This window comes from Myotis daubentonii, chromosome 11, assembly GCF_963259705.1.
Source record: "Myotis daubentonii chromosome 11, mMyoDau2.1, whole genome shotgun sequence".
NCBI lineage: Eukaryota > Metazoa > Chordata > Mammalia > Chiroptera > Vespertilionidae > Myotis > Myotis daubentonii.
In genome coordinates, this window is record NC_081850.1 from 1,593,014 (window position 1) to 1,609,168 (window position 16,155).

The following is a 16,155-nucleotide window of genomic DNA, read 5'->3' on the forward strand; positions in this document are numbered from 1 at the left end:
ATGAATACCAAGAACCTACAACCAAGATTACTTTATCCAGCAAAGCTATCATTCAGAATTGAAGGTCAGATAAAGAGCTTCACAGATAAGGAAAAGCTAAAGGAGTTCATCACCACCAAACCAGGATTATATGAAATGCTGAAAGGTATCCTTTAAGAAGAGGAAGAGGAAGAAAAAGGTAAAGATACAAATTATGAACAACAAATATGCATCTATCAACAAGTGAATCTAAGAATCAAGTTGAATAAATAATCTGATGAACAGAATGAACTGTTGATTATAATAGAATCAGGGACATAGAAAGGGAATGGATTGACTATTCTTGGGGGGGAAAGGGGTGTGGGAGATGTGGGAAGAGACTGGACAAAAATCACGCACCTATGGATGAGGACAGTGGGTGGGGAGTGAGGGCGGAGGGTGGGGTGGGAACTGGGAGGAGGGGAGTTAAGGGGGGGGGAAAAAGAGGAACAAATGTAATAATCTGAACAATAAAGATTTAATTTAAAAAAAAAAAAAAAAAAAGACGAGTATGGATGGGAGAGTTGGAAGGGGTCGACCTCAGCGAAAGTACCTTAATCAGATTGAGGACGTTTTTAGCAAAGGCCAGCTTAGGAGTACCCTAATTAAGTTAATAACAATGTGCCTACCTATGTAGTTTGATTTTAAAAAATTTGGCTCTCAAAAGAAATTTCACTCGTTGTACTGTTGATATTTGGCTCTGTTGACTAATGAGTTTGCCAACCACTGGAGTACCCGAAATAGGATATGAGGAATTAAAACAAGTACAAATATACTGTATGTTATTTAATTAATATTTTAATTGGTAGGAATATGTATCAAGTAAAACAACTGTAATATGTTTGGCGAGATGTCAGTTCAAGAGCTTCACTGTGACAATGACAGTGAAGAAGAGGTCCAATATTTAGGGGAACTTTGGCAATTCAATCTAGATGCAAGAACCTTGACCTGAAACATACTGCCAGTGGTGAAAAGAAAAAAAAAAATCCAAATTGTTTTATAGTATTAACTTTTCACCACCTTTATTTAATTTTCCCATCACCATTTATCCCCCCTAAACCCTCCATTCACCTCCCCATCAACCTCCCCCTGAAATCATCCCAAAACCCAACTTTTGAAACTATTGCTTAGTCCTTACTTGACACACATAAGATTTCTGAAAGGAACTAGAGATTTAAGTTGCTTTAAAACTCAATTTCTATTTCCGGTGGACCAAACACAGAATACAGACAGAGGACATGAAGCAATAGGGCGCTGTGAGCAGCCCACAGGACGAGTTATAGAATGGGGCAAAGAATCTTACCATCAGTCTGCACAGAGAAAGCAGAACACTGAACAAGGTTTCCAGGGCTGTAACACAATCCTCCATCCCATTTTCGCCCTAGTGAATAAAAAAGAAACACATACTGAACTGTTAAAACCAAGTAAGAAATGTATTAAAAAGAGACAATCCAGCCCTAGCTGGTTTGGCTCAGTGGATAGAGCATCTGTCTGTGGACTGAAGGTTCCTGGAATTGATTCGGTCAGAGCACAGGCCTGGGTTGCAGGCTCGGTCCCCAGTGGAAGGCATGCAGGAGGCAGCTGATCAATGATTCTCTCTCATCATTGATGTTTCTATCTCTCCCTCTCCCTTCCTCTCTGAAATCAATAAAAATATATTTTAAAAAAGGAGAGACAATCCATAGGGAGCACACAATTAAAGAGAGAGAGAGAGAGAGAGAGAGAGAGAGAGAGAGAGAGAGAGAGAGAATCCCCTGGGAGTACACATTGTACAGACAAGACAGAGAGAGCAAGGAGATGTGACTAGCACAGATGATCTGGGGCCAGGGCAGAAAGCCCGGATGAGACCCTTACTCCCTCCCATACCACCTGAGGCCAAGCTAATGGAGAAGGGCTCTGTAACTGTGAGGTAAAGATGAGTTAAGAGAACCCGATGTCTGAGAGTGGGATTCCCACACCATGGACAAGCAGTTGTTAACCCTTTGAGTGCCAACCAATATCCTAGGAACTATGCTAAAATTGCCAAGGCATTTTTGCTGATTTTACAGCAGTTTAGGAAAAAAATTATGAATCGCAAGTAAATGAAGCTACATATTCAATATCTTCCACAAAATCGTCATCTTCACAGCAAGAATTGACATATTTAGCAATATCATCATCACTAATAAAAGCAGACTTAGAACTGGACACTGCAGGAGGAGCGCAATAGCGCTCCTGGCACTTTTGGCAAAAGACAGGAGTAGCTCGATCGCGCTCCCTGGCACTCTAGGGGTTAACATAAAAATTTAAAGCACTTTTAGGTAACTTAAAAAAAATATATACACTATGTATTTAAAAATAATTATATTGATTCATTATTAAAAAAACAAAGATAAAAAAAGAACACTCAACCATAATTATGTTACCCAGAAAAAATTACTGTAAACATTTTAATGCATGTACTTGTAGATTTTGTGTGTATAAAGACATACATGTATACATGTGCACATTTTAACAAAAATGAATTACTTCTGTTCTGGGCTTTTGTCATCAACACATTTGAAGGAAAAGCTAATAGGTAGCCCTAGCCAGATTGTCTCAGTGGATAGAGCACTGGCCAGCATACTGAATGGTTGCAGGCTCAATTCCAGTCAAGGGCATGAATCTCAGTTGCAGGCTCTATACCCGGTCACATGTGCGAGAGGCAACCAGTCAGTGTGACATTCACATTGATGTTTCTCTCTCTGTCTCTCCCCTTTCCTACACTCTCTCTAAATATCAATGGAGGATTTAAAAAAACAGAACACCCACAAACAACAAAAATGATGGGCTGTGGGCACCTAACTGGCCTTTGGTATGGGTATGTCCTGTATTATATAATCACTAGAGGCCCGGTGCACGAATTCGTGCACTGGTGGGGTCCCTCAGCATGGCCTGTGCCCTCTTGCAATCCGGGATCCCTCAGGGGATGTCAGAGACCCAGTTTTGGCCCAAACCCCGCAGGCCAGATCTAGGGACTATACCTGTGCACAAATTCATGCCCTGGGCCTCTAGTATGCATATAAGATCTTTGGTAGTCTCTTCCCACCCTCGTCCTCCTCCCCTCTGAGATTCATCAGTCTGTTCCATGTTTCCATGCCTGTGCGTTGAGCATCTACCCCCCGTGGTCAGTGCACGTCATAGCTACTGGGTGAACAGTGGCTTAGGCTTTTATATATATATAGACTAGAGGCCTGGTGCACAAAAATTTGTGCAATCGGGGGTGTCCCTCGGCCCGGCCTATGCCCTCTTGCAGTCTGGGACCCCTCGGAGGATGACCACCTGCTGGCTTAGGCCGCTCCCTGGGGGGATTGGGCCCAAGCTGGCAGTCAGACATCCCTCTGGCAGCCCAGCAGCCCTCGGGGGATGTCCACTTGCCAGCGGGGAGCAGGCCTAAGCTGCAGTCGGACATCCTTAGCGCTGCGGAGGAGGCGGGAGAGGCTCCCCCCACCACCGCTGTACTGGCAGCCATCAGCCTGGCTTGTGGCTGAGCAGAGATCCCCCATGCGGGAGCACACTGACCACCAGGGAGCAGCTCCTGCATTGAGCATGTGCCCCCTGATGGTCAGTGTGTGTCACTGTGACCAGTCATTCCCAGTCGTTCTGCTGTTAGGGTCAGTTTGCATATTTCCCTTTTACTATATAGGATAGAGGCCTGATGCATGGGTGCGGGCCGGCTGGTTTGCCCTGAAGGGTGTCCCAGATCAGGGTGGGGGTCCCGCTGGGGTGCCTGGCCAACCTGGGTGAGGGGCTGATGGCTGTTTGCAGGCTGGTCAGGCCCCCCCCCCAGTGGGGACCCTCACCCCATGGCGGTTTGGCCAGCCTGGGTGAGGGGCTGATGGCTGTTTTCAGGCTGGCTACACCCCCTTTAGGGTGGGAGGTCCTCACTGGGGTGCCTGGCCAGTCTGGGTGAGGGGCTGAGGGCCATTTTCAGGCTGGCCAAGCCCCCCGGTGATGGAAGCTCCCAGCCTCTCCTTTTTTTCTTTTATTCTGCGATTTATTTACCTTCTATAATTGAAACTTTGTAGCCTTGAGAAGAGCTTAGAGCTAGCCAGGGCAGGTGGGAGGGAAGCCTCCTGCTCACTCCAGCTCCGTGGCCATGGCCTGCTGAAAGCAGGTATCTGGGGTTTATTTACCTTCTATTAATTGAAACTTTGTTGCCTTGAGTGGAGCTCAGAGCCGGCCGTGGCAGGCGGGAAGCTTGGCTTCCTCCATCATCAGGGCAACCAAGCCTCCTGCTTGCTCCAGCTCCGTGGCTGCCGGCCGCCATCTTGGTTGGGTTAATTTGCATATAGTCACTTTGACTGGCTGGTGGGCGTGGCTTAAGGCATAGTGAAGGTACAGTCAATTTGCATGTTTGTCTTTTATTAGTGCAGAGAGAAGACTGTTTATGCATGGCTTAAGTCTTTTTTTTTTTTTTTGAATCAGACCCCTGGGGCTGTTGAGGTAAATTTTATAAAACACGAATCAACATGATGATGGGGTCAGAGTGGGAGACAATGTTGCAGGTGGTCAGAGGTGAGCTCTTTGCAGAAAGTCTTTGAGGAGCCTCAGGTGGGTTTACCATCTGTTAGTGGCAACATGACCACAGAGGGCCGCAGGGGCAGGGGGAACAGGAGGATTGGGGCCTGCACACGACATTGCTCTTTAAGAGAGCTGAGGATCACAGCACAGAGGGCTGAGCCACCCTTTACACAGTTTTGTTTTAAAATATCATTTTAAAACACTGGCATCACTGGTCTAAAAGACTAGAAGCTCTGGGCTGATAGGCTTCAGGCCACTGGGACGGCCCCTGAATGCCCACCCAGCAGCACACGGATGCATGAGTGACCTCCCTCAGAGAGGACACAGAGCAATGGGACACCGTGTGGTGCATGGAACAGCAACGCCTCCCAGAGTGTGACTGGCAGTACACATGGCAGTGATCACGCAGTGCCTTTTTATTGCCATTGGGTTGTGACCGTTGATAGTGATGATTTCAGGAGCAACGGGTGGATTAAAAAACTGTGGCCAGGAAGTTCTTTTGGAGAGAAAGAGCAAGTGAGGGCGAGGAGGGTCAGAACCTGACGAAGGTGGCGTCGATCTGCCGCACGCTAGGCAGTGCCAACATCACCTTCCGTCGGTACTGTGGGTCCTTCTGCAGGGGGTTCCCCTCCAAGTATACTGTCTCCAGGTTCTTGGCTCCCTTCAGCTCGTCCAGGTCGCTCCAGCTCTCGAGGAGATTGTCATTCATCCAGAATTCCAGCAGCTCTGTTAGATGGCTGATATTTTCAATCTTTTTAATTCTGTTTGCCGCAATGTCCAGCATCGTGAGTTTGTTGTTGTTCTCCAGGCCTTCTATCACTTCGATGCCGTTGTGGCTGAGGTACAGCTCCCTCAGGTTTACCAGGCTCTGAAGACACTCCATCTTGGTCAGCCTGTTGCTCTGTATACTGAGGACTGTCAGGTTGGAGAGTGCATCCAGGTTTTGAAGTTTAGTGATCTTGTTTTTCCCCAAAAACAAACTGTCCAAATTGGTTAACATGTCGATATTTTCAATGGCCCGGATGCGGTTGGATCCCAGCTCCAGCATCTCCAGTTGACGTAAGTTGCTCAAGTTCTCAATTTTATTGATTTTATTGTTGACCAACAAGAGCTTTTTCAGTTTTGTCAACTTGTCAACCCCTTCAATGTTTCTCAGTAGATTAAAAGAAATATCTAGAATCTCCAGCTCTGTCAGTGTGTCCAGATTCTCTATCTTCTTGATCTGGTTGTCATACAGGTCCAGTTCTCGGAGGATTTATTCTTCATTCATTAGAAGTCCCCAACATGCTCAAGAAAGAGTTTTATCAATAACTGACCCTCTATAGCTCAGAGTTCCTCTGGAGATCACAGTTGTATATGACATTTGAAAATATTTGCATAACTTGTTTTGGGTTTTAAGAGGTATGCTTAGTTTACTCCTATGTGGCCCTGAGCCTCCCTCCAATATGGCATGTCCATAATTGTGTTCTAAAAATATGCACCATGACTTTTAAAACTTACAGGTCCCTAGCCATCAAATGGCAATAAATAGAGTTAATATGCAATGTAAAAAGAAAAAAATTGCTTCAAAACATTACGGCATTGGGCTGTACTTATTTTCACACTTCCTACACTTTCTGCTCTTCTGAAGAACAGCCTGGACTTACCTTTAATCTTCGGCGGTTCATCCTGACATACCAATTGGTCAGAACATCGACAAACTTGACCAGGCGGGGCACCACAGTATAGAGCCTATAAGCTAAAAGTAAGATCAATCAATCAGGAACTGAGAATAGACGAAGCATTTGGGGTGCTTGGGGAAGGAGTGGACACAAGGAAAGAACGAGTAGCCCTGTCATCCAAGGGTCCCCATGCTTGTTGAGACAGAATGAACCAAAGGGAAGCAATCACACTGGCTCCTGCACTGAGGATATACTCAATGACCGTAAACTGTCTTGGGGTGCACACAACTGCCCTGTGAGCTGCTGTCAGTGAGAAAAATGGATATCCTGTATGTGTGGCCAAGAGGCCAACACCGCCCATCACACGACGCAGGAGGCAGGTTTACCTGGAGCTGTACAATGCTAGAGCACCACACAGGCCCAACTTCCTTCACTGTGCTGCTCTGTATGTCAACTAAGACTGACACAAAGTTTCTCAACCAGAGCAACTCTGTTCCACAGGGGACACTGGCAATGCCTGGAGACATCCTTGTCATAACTGAGCATATGGGTGCTCCACACATCCGGCAAAGGAAGCCCAGTGATACTTGCTGCTCAACATCATATAACACACAGCCCAGCCCCACCAGAGAACCCACAAGCCCAAGCTATCCTTCATGATGCCATCGAGAAACTTAGCAAGAACCATGAGTAAAATAGAATAGGCTTTCTGAAGACCAAAATAGGAACATACCTCATTTTACTGCACTTGTTTTATTATGTTTCAGATTTTTTAAAATACAAACTGAAGGATTCTGGCAAACCTGCAAGTTAATTGGCACCATTTTTCCAACATAACTTGCTTGCTTTGTGTCAGTCATGATTCTTTCAATATTTCAAACTATTTCATTACTATACTTGTTATGATGATCTTGGATCAGTGGTCGTTGATGTTACTATTGCAACTGTTGTTTTGGGGTATCATGAACTATCACAAAACATTTCAAACTTAATCGACAAGTGTTGTGTGTTCCAATTGCTCTATTGACTGGCCATTCCCCTATCTCTCTCCTGCTCCTCAGGCCTCTCCAGTCCCTGAGATACAACAACATTGAAATTAGGCAATTAATAAAACTACAATGGCCTCCAAGTGCTCAAATGAAAGAAGAGCCGCACAATTACTCCTGGCGAAGATGCTGTGGAGACTGTTGAAATGGCAACAAAGGATTTAGAGCAGTGGTTCTCAACCTTCTGTCCCTTTAAATACAGTTCCTCATGTTGTGACCCAACCATAAAGTTATTTTCGTTGCTACTTCATAACTGTAATGTTGCTACTGTTATGAATCGTAATGTGATTATCTGATATGCAGGATGGTCTTAGGCGACCCCTGTGAAAGGGTCATTCAACCGTCAAAGGCAGGGGTCCTCAAACTTTTTAAACAGGGGGCCAGTTCACTGTCCCTCAGACCGTTGGAGGGCCAGACTATAGTTTAAATCTTATTCTGAAGTAAAAAAACAAAATGGGAACAAATACAATATTTGTATTTGCATGTGGCCTGTGGGCCGTAGTTTGAGGACCCCTGGTCAAAGGGGTGGCAAACCACAGGTTGAGAACCACTGATTTAGAATATTACATAAACTTAGCTGGTGAAGCAGCAACAGGGTCTGAAACTGACTCTAATTTTGAAAGAATGTCTACTGTGGGTAAAATGCTATCAAACAGCAACCCATGCTATAGAGAAACTGTTCATGAAAGGAAAAGTCAACTGATGCAGCAAACTTCAGTCATTGTTGGCCAATTTTAAAAAATGCCACAGCCACCACCACCACCCTGATCACTCAGCAGGCATCAAGATGAAGGAAAGACCCCTGGCCGGGTAGCTCATTTGGCTCCAGTGTCATCCCAATATGCCAAGGTTGAGGGTTCAATCCCCAGTCAGGGCACATACAAGAATCAAACAAAGAATGCATAAATAAATGGAACAACAAATCAATGTTTCTCTCTCTCCCCCATCCTCTCTCTAATATCAATCAATAAATCCTATATAAGAAAAGCCTAATATGCTAAGTGTCTGGTCGTCTTGGTGACTGGTCGACCATTCAACCATCAAAGTGTAATATGCTAATGATATGCTAAGGCCGCTCAACCGCTCGCTATGACGTACAATGACCACCAGGGGTAGGTTAGCTTGCTGCTGGGGTCCAGCCAATCGGGACTGAGCGAGACAGGTTGGACATGCCCTAGGGCCCTCCTGCAGTCCCTTCTTGACCCTGATCGTGCTCTAGTGGGGTCCTTCGGCCTGGCCTGTGCCCTCTTGCAATCTGGGACCCCTAGGGGATGTCAGAGAGCCAGTTTTGGCCCAATCCTGAAGGCCACTTCACTCAGGAGGGCGCCAGATGCAGGGCTTATGGCTGGCGACGGCGTGAGAGTCTTCCGATTGGGAATGATTGGGCATAAGCCCGCGGCAGGCATAGTGGGGCCAGGATGAGCGGGAGCAGCAAGTAGGAGTTGTAGGCGGCATTGGACTGTGGGTTTCAGCAAGATCCTCACAGGCCACCCAGAGGGACCCCATCCATGCATGAATTTGTGCACCGGGCCTCTAGTAAATAAATAAAGGAAAGAACCCACACCAGCAAAACGGGTCCTACTGAAGGCTCAGATGATGGCTAACATTTTTTAGCAGCAATGTTTTTTGCTGTTAATCCTCACCCAAGTATATTTTTTCCCATTGTTTTTTAGAAAGTGGAAGGGAGGCAGGAGGGAGAGGAGGAGAGAGACATCGACTGGATACCTGCTACATGTGCCCCAATCAGGGGCAGGGAGTAAACCTCAAACCAGGTACATACCCTTAACTGAAATTTGAACCTGAGACCCTTCCGTGTACGGGTCTATGCTCTAACCACTGAACCCCACCAGCAACGACAAGCATTAAACTATTCTTTTTTTTTTTTTTTTTTTGGAAACTGTTTTTAAAATTAAGGTGTGGACATTGTTTTAGACACAATGCTATTGCATACTTAATACTATTAAGTACAACTTACATATCCAACGGAAATCAAAAAATTCATGTGACTTGCTTTATTGTATACTAGAGACCCGGTGCACAAAAATTTGTGCCCGGGGGTGGGGGGAGGGTTCCCCCTCAGCCCGGCCTGTGCCCTCTTGTAGTCTGGGGCCCCTTGGGGGATGACCACCTGATGGCTTAGGCCTGCTCCCCGGGGGATTGGGTCTAAGATGGCAATCAGACATCCTTCTGGCAGCCCAGCAACCCTCAGGGGATGTCCACTTGCCAGCGGGGAGCAGGCCTAAGCTGCAGTCGGACATCCTTAGCGCTGCGGAGGAGGCGGGAGAGGCTCCCCCCACCACCGCTGTACTGGCAGCCATCAGCCTGGCTTGTGGCTGAGCAGAGCTCCCCCATGTGGGAGCTCAGTGACCACTAGGGGGCAGCTCCTGCATTGAGTGTCTGCCCTCTGGTGGTCAGTGTGTGTCATAGTGACCAGTCATTCCCAGTCCTTCTGCTGTTAGGGTCAGTTTGCATATTACCCTTTTACTATATAGGATAGAGGCCTGGTGCATGGTTGGGGGGTGGCTGGTTTGCCCTGAAGGGTGTCCCGGATCAGGGTGTGGGTCCCGCTGGGGTGCCTGGCCAGCCTGGGTGAGGGGCTGATGGCTGTTTTCAGGCTGGCCACACCCCCTTCAGGGTGGAGGTCCCCACTGGGGTGCCTGACCAGTCTGGGTGAGGGTCTGAGGGTCGTTTTCAGGCTGGCCTGCAACTGAAGCTCCCAGCCGCTCCTTTTTTCTTTTTTTTTTTTTTCTGGGATTTATTTACCTTCTATAATTAAAACTCTGTCGCCATGACTGGCGCTCCCAGATCTGAGGCTGCGGCTGGCTGAAAGCAGGTATTTGGGGTTTGTTTAGCTTCTATAATTGAAACTTTGTTGCTTTTGGGGCTGTTTCTTTCGCAGCTTAGAGCAGGCTGCGGCAGGTGGGGAACCTTGGCTTCCTCCATCACTGGAGCAAGCAAACCCCCTGCTCACTTCAGCTGCGTGGCTGCCGGACGCCATCTTTGTTGGCAGTTAATTTGCATATCTCGCTGATTAGCCAATGGGAAGAGTAGTGGAGGTACGGTTAATTACCCTTTTTGTCTTTTATCACATAGGATTCTCTTTATTGGATATTTGCTTCATTGTGGTGGTCTGGAACCGAACCCACACTATCTCCATGACATACCCACAGTCAAAGAAGGAAAGCTAAAGGGGGTAGTGAAAGGCAAAAAGATCTGTAAAGCATTAGAAAGACTGGAAGGCTCTTGTGAGGAACTCGAGGGCCAACAGGAAAGGAAGGGTGTCTTAGCCCATCTTGTTTGAGGCACAGGCTTATTTTAGGGATTTTCCCACTCACATCCCCTTTCACTGAAACTCTGTCGCTCAAACAACACAATTTATTTTAATGTTCAGTGACTGTTAATAATGCTGGTGGTCTAAGCCAACATGGTGAGAAATTGCCAAGGGCAGACCTGCTCTTTGCGGTGGTTCACAGAGACCAGAAAGAGGTGCTGCAGGCCCATCCCCGTCCAGTCCCTGGCTGTTTGCACATTCCCAGACAGATGATGCCTGTGATCAGAGGCCTACTCTATAAAGCAAGCAGGTCAAACTCTCAGCCTGTGATCTGCATGCAACCCACAAAGAATATATCTGTGGCCCAGCCAATTTAACCGTATGTAAGAAACATTTTAATAAAAATTTCATAACTTAATTTTTACAATATCCTATTTTACATAATTATTAATAACAAACTACAACGTTCGCTAATGGCTGATTACTAGAATCGTGTTGCATTCATTTCCCTTAAGCACCTTACGCGCAGGCGCACCATTTCTCTCCACCAATATTAGCAGTGAATATTTTAGCAGCCAATGGCCACGTCATTAGTCTTGAACTGACTTGTTTGGGGTGCGCAACAGGAAATATTTAGCTTTCAGAGAACAAGAAAAATAGGTTTAGTTGCGTCACGCTTATTTAATTTGTGCAGTCATTCAGTGTCTGGTACATTAATGTTCAAGAAAAAATATTATTATTAAAATGTTCAGTTATTTTGTGATAACGATGACTAATTTATTTTACCCCTTTGTATTCAGCATGTCTCTATGGAAATAAATCAACGTTTCTATGAAAATGGAAGCTTTTTTTGTGGCCCACTTACACTTAAACCTTGTTTACTTGGCCCATGGTAGCCTTTGAGTTTGACATGCTTGCTGTGTCGGCCTGTGGCCTGAAGAATCCTGAGTTCGATTGTGGTCAGGGGCACATGCTCAGGTTGTGGGCTCAATCCCCAGTAGGGGGCTTGCAGGAGGCAGCCAATCAATGATTCTCTCTCATCAATGATGTCTCTCTCTTTCCCTTTCCCTTCCTCTCTAAAGTCAATAAAAAATATTAGAAAAGAAAAGAAAAAGGCCAAAGTTATTCTTAGTGTTCATTACACTTTTCATCTTCCAGGAAGCCATCATAACCTACTTCCTATATTCAGGTTTCAGCTTAGAGAGACGAAGCCTATGGGTAATGAGCACACAGAAGCAGTAGCAACTACTGCTGAAATCACTATAAAAGCATCACGCTTCAAGGATGCTACTTCAGACTCTGCTGACAAGGGAGCTGAGGGCACAAGCTGCATCACACAGCCTGTGTGGATGGAGCACACCTGGCCTCTCACATCTGGCTCTTTCTTACCACTAAACTGATGTGCACAAGCTGCCTAACCTCTAACACCCAGTCAGGCTGGGCACACTCTTCAGGAGGGCAGCTGCCTAAAGATCAGGAGCCCCAAGCAATAAGCCCCAGCACGGCTTCCCTCCCACTCACATCACTCAGGAGGCTGTAAGCCCATGTCCTGGGAGCCTGGTGAACTCCACTCAGGAGTCTGCTTCCCACACTCATTTCTATCGTCACTTCTGTCCAACAGCTTGGCAATCATAATGATCCTTATGTTTAAGGGGTGGACATAGTCCGTCAAGATGACTGGTGAGCATGTGGAAATTCCTGGGCTCACTGTTCTTTGTGCCAGGATCAAAGGCACCTATTCCAGTAGGAGCTACGCACCAGCTGAGGACGGCAGGCCCCTGCCTGCACCAAAAGGTGGCTCTGCTCCTCGAAACCATGAGCACTGCACCTGCACAGCAGCCCCTGACACCCACAGGTGCTGAGGGAGGCAGGTCAACCTCGCTAAGGTGTGCAGCACTGGGAAGCCAGCCTACTTCATCAGACCCACCCATCTCAGGTATCTGAGTTAATGCTTTATAGAATTTTCCACCCTGACTTCCGGTTGTTCCATCATAACCTACTTCCCAACCTCTGTATAAAACCAAATTCATTGCTGTAGGTAACAAATACAGGAAAATGTCTACTTCGTTATCGCTTTGCTGTATTTCCTAATTTTTCTAGACTGAATAGGACACTTATTTAATAAAGTAGACTTGAAAATAGAAATTTAAAAAATCTATATACATAAAAGGCTGAGCAACCATCCTACCGGTAGCTAGGATGTGCAATGACCATCAGGGGGCAGACGCTACGACCGGTAGCTAAGACATGCACTGACCACCAGCAGGCAGATGCTCAAGGCAGGAGCTGCCGAGCTGCCGAGACTTGGCAGTGGGGTTCTCAGGTGATGCACCCTGGAACCAGAAAAGAGGTAGCCTGATTCCAGGGTACATCACCCGAGAACCACCCTCTTGCAATCTGGGACCCCTCAGGAGATGTCGGAGAGCTGGTTTTGACCCAATCCTTGCAGGCCAGGCTGAGGGACCCTACCTGCCAGAGGGACCCCACTCATTCCGCAGACTCCCTCTGAACTGCGGTGCTACCTCAGGTGCAGTCGGCCAGGGAGGGACCACTGGAGGTCGGCTTCCAGGGTGTGTCCAGCCCGTCTAGCCCAGCCCCGCCCCACTGGCCATCTTCTAATTAATTGCCTTTCAATGTGCACGAATCCATGCACCGGAGCACTGGTAAAAAAATAAAAGACCTACTAACATGTATTACTTAGGGAGTACCTACTACCTACCAGGTACTTGAAGTACACGATCTCTATTAGAGCCTTAGAATAACTCTAACCAGGTGTTTTTCACAGAAAGAAACTGAGGTTCCCAGACGAGGAAACAGGCACAGAGTCACCCAGCACTGAGCCTATGAAGGGATGTAGCCACTGGGCATTCTCAGAGATGATCCCCCAGGCCTTGGAATAGCACCTTCTACAACTAGTCTTGACAAAATTATATTTGAGTGTTGAAAGAAATAATTATCTACTGTTCTTTATCTCTTAAAATTTCTATAAAATCTCCATTGTTTATCAATAAAAAGTTAAATATGTAAAGGGCAATCATAAAGATTAAGAGTCCTTAGTCCTGGGAGGAGGGCCAAAGAGAGACACACCTGCCATTTCGGTCTCAAAGAAGGCAATGAGCGACTGCATGAAGGACAGGATCCACTGGTCTGTAATGTTGGCACTTTCTTTAACCGTGTTCTCATTGTAGAGGAATTCCATTTCTTCCTCCTAGGAATTGACAATTATTGAAATATTCTGTTTGCTTGGGGAAATTAACGTAAAGAAATGAGCTGTTTAAAGCACTTAAACTGAAATAGCCAATACCACGCCCCACCTCCCCCAATCCAGGCCCATTGGTAATCTAAATTTCTAATTTTCAGGATAAGCTCTAAACCTGGGATATTAAGTCTTCAATTAGTGAATTACATTTTTGAGAGAAGGAGAAGTTAGGAAAAAAATTATTCTTCTGCACCAAAGAATGATTATGAATTGAGAAACATTCCAAAATATTGTCAATAACTATAGGGTATAGTTACTTTAAAACTGAGGGAGGAACGACAGTAAAATTTGCAAGCACTGGATGACTGTCTACAAATTGAAAATGAGCACTGATTGTAGAGCCCGTGTCTTGCTGCCATGCCCAGACCAGGCGCCAGATCGGCAGAGGCTGCAAAGTGGCCCTGCCTAAGAACTGTGGGCCCAACAAGGTGGTTGGAACAAAAAGCCAGGAGCACTAGGGACCCGGGGAAAATGACTGCCTTTCTCAAACACAGGGGAAAATGTCCCCTGGGAAGCTTTATTAGCAGACCTAGACAAGCCAGAGGCAGAAGCAACAAGTGACCGGACTGCTGGAGTGTGATGTTCAAAGCTCAGCTTCCCAAACCAATTTCTCATGAAGGAATAACATCCGATGTTTAGTCAACAGTAATTTACCAAGCAATTCTTCTTGTAAGACGCTGGAGGTAAAAAGATCAGTGGTACCGGGCCCTAACCCCAATGGAGTCCTGAAAGCTAAGACAGGAGCCTGCGTCATGGAGCAGGAGAGGCAGCTTCTCCAAGAATGTCATTGGCAGCAGGACACTGCTCGGGAGGCACTTTCACATACATCACAATCATTACTTTAAGTCCAAAGACCCCAATGAGAATTTCTCTCACTCAGAGGATCAGCCCAAAGGCACCCATGGAGGGCCTTTACTCTGAGACAGGAGCTGACCCTTCACTGGCTCTGCCATGCCCACCCCCACTGGTTCCACAAGGGAGCGGGACTGGCTGACTAAATGAATGTCCAATGCAACTCTTCTACAGGTGAGGCTGCTGTCTGCACAGGTGAGCTTGCCAAGAAGCCCCAGTCCCATGCTACTGGCGCAACAAGGACCCCGGATAACTTTACCAATGGCCTCCCAAGTGTCTCTGACCCTCCACACCACAGCACGGCAGTCCATACCTTCTGCAGCCTCAGGACATTCTGGATGAAGAAGCGATAGGCATTGTACCAAGGGAGCAGCACGTCCTTCAGAACATCGCGGACACCTTCCTCCTTAAAGCGGAGGTTTTCTGCTCTCACCACAGGGGAGTTAATTAGATACAATCTGGAAGGGAAAAATTATACCGAAAATGCATGTAGACAGTAAACAATTATTATGTGACATTCGGACAGGGCAACACCAAAACTAGCATTTCTGCTATAAAAGGGGTAATTATGAATACTCTTCTCGTGGTCCATTTAAAACTGATAAAGCTCTAACTGTTACCATGCATGAGGCCAAGCACATTACAAAAGGAGATGTAAGCCCAGTGCAGGCCGCTGGTGGTGGGTGCAGCAGAGCCCAAAGGCGTCGGCCAGGCCCTCCTCCCAGAACAATGCAGGCACCAAAGACTCCCCAGGAGCAGCTGTGTGTGCTCTGCCAGGGCAGAGGGCTGGGGGCTTTTAATTTGAACACTCAATGATCTCTGGATTTGAAAATGTCATCCTTATTAAAAAACCACTTTGGGGAGTTTGAGTCAACATCATACAAATGTAGCTCCCCCTGTAGCAGAGATACATTTTTTAAAAAGCAAATTCTAAACCACATCTAAGGAACATGACTAGCAGAATGAGGAATGCTTACATAAAAATGACAAACACACCCTGGCTGGTTTGGCTCAGTGGATAAAGCATCAGCCTGCGGACCAAAGGGTCCCGGGTTCGATTCCGGTCAAGGGCATGTGCCTTGGCTGCAGGCTTCTCCCTGGGCCCGGTCCTGGTCAGGGCTCCTGCAGGAGGCAACCAATCAATGATTTCTCTCACATCGATGTTTCTCTCAGTCTCTCCCTCTCTCTTCCATTCTTTCTCAAAATCAATGGAAAAATATCCGCAGGTGAGGATTAAAAATAAATAAATAATGCCGAAACCGGTTTGGCTCAGTGGATAGAGCGTCGGCCTGCGGACTGAAAGGTCCCGGGTTCGATTCCGGTCAAGGGCATGTGCCTGGGTTGCGGGCACATCCCCAGTAGGAGATGTGCAGGAGGCGGCTGATCGATGTTTCTCTCTCATCGATGTTTCTAACTCTCTATCTCTCTACCTTCCTCTCTGTAAAAAAATCAATAAAATATATTAAAAAAAATAAAAATAAATAAATAAATAAACTGATTAAATGT

At 46.5% G+C, this 16,155-nt stretch overlaps 2 protein-coding genes across 4 annotated transcripts in view; both read right to left on the reverse strand.

The window, feature by feature from the left end:
* The window catches only part of IARS1 (isoleucyl-tRNA synthetase 1), a 105,172-nt gene that overhangs the window by 34,441 nt on the left and 54,576 nt on the right, over nt 1-16,155 (reverse strand). For all 3 annotated transcript variants that reach the window (XM_059656267.1, XM_059656269.1, XM_059656268.1), the window contains 4 exons: nt 14,963-15,107; nt 13,626-13,746; nt 6,207-6,298; nt 1,322-1,399 (listed from right to left, as the gene is read on the reverse strand). In XM_059656267.1, the coding sequence (XP_059512250.1) occupies nt 1,322-1,399; nt 6,207-6,298; nt 13,626-13,746; nt 14,963-15,107 (436 nt within the window). The remainder of the gene's footprint in view (nt 1-1,321; nt 1,400-6,206; nt 6,299-13,625; nt 13,747-14,962; nt 15,108-16,155) is intronic.
* Nucleotides 4,959-5,815, reverse strand: LOC132212646 (protein phosphatase 1 regulatory subunit 7-like; the record flags this gene model as incomplete). Its single annotated transcript, XM_059658680.1, has 1 exon — nt 4,959-5,815. A coding segment is annotated over one exon (723 nt), but the record flags the coding sequence as incomplete, so codon positions are not given.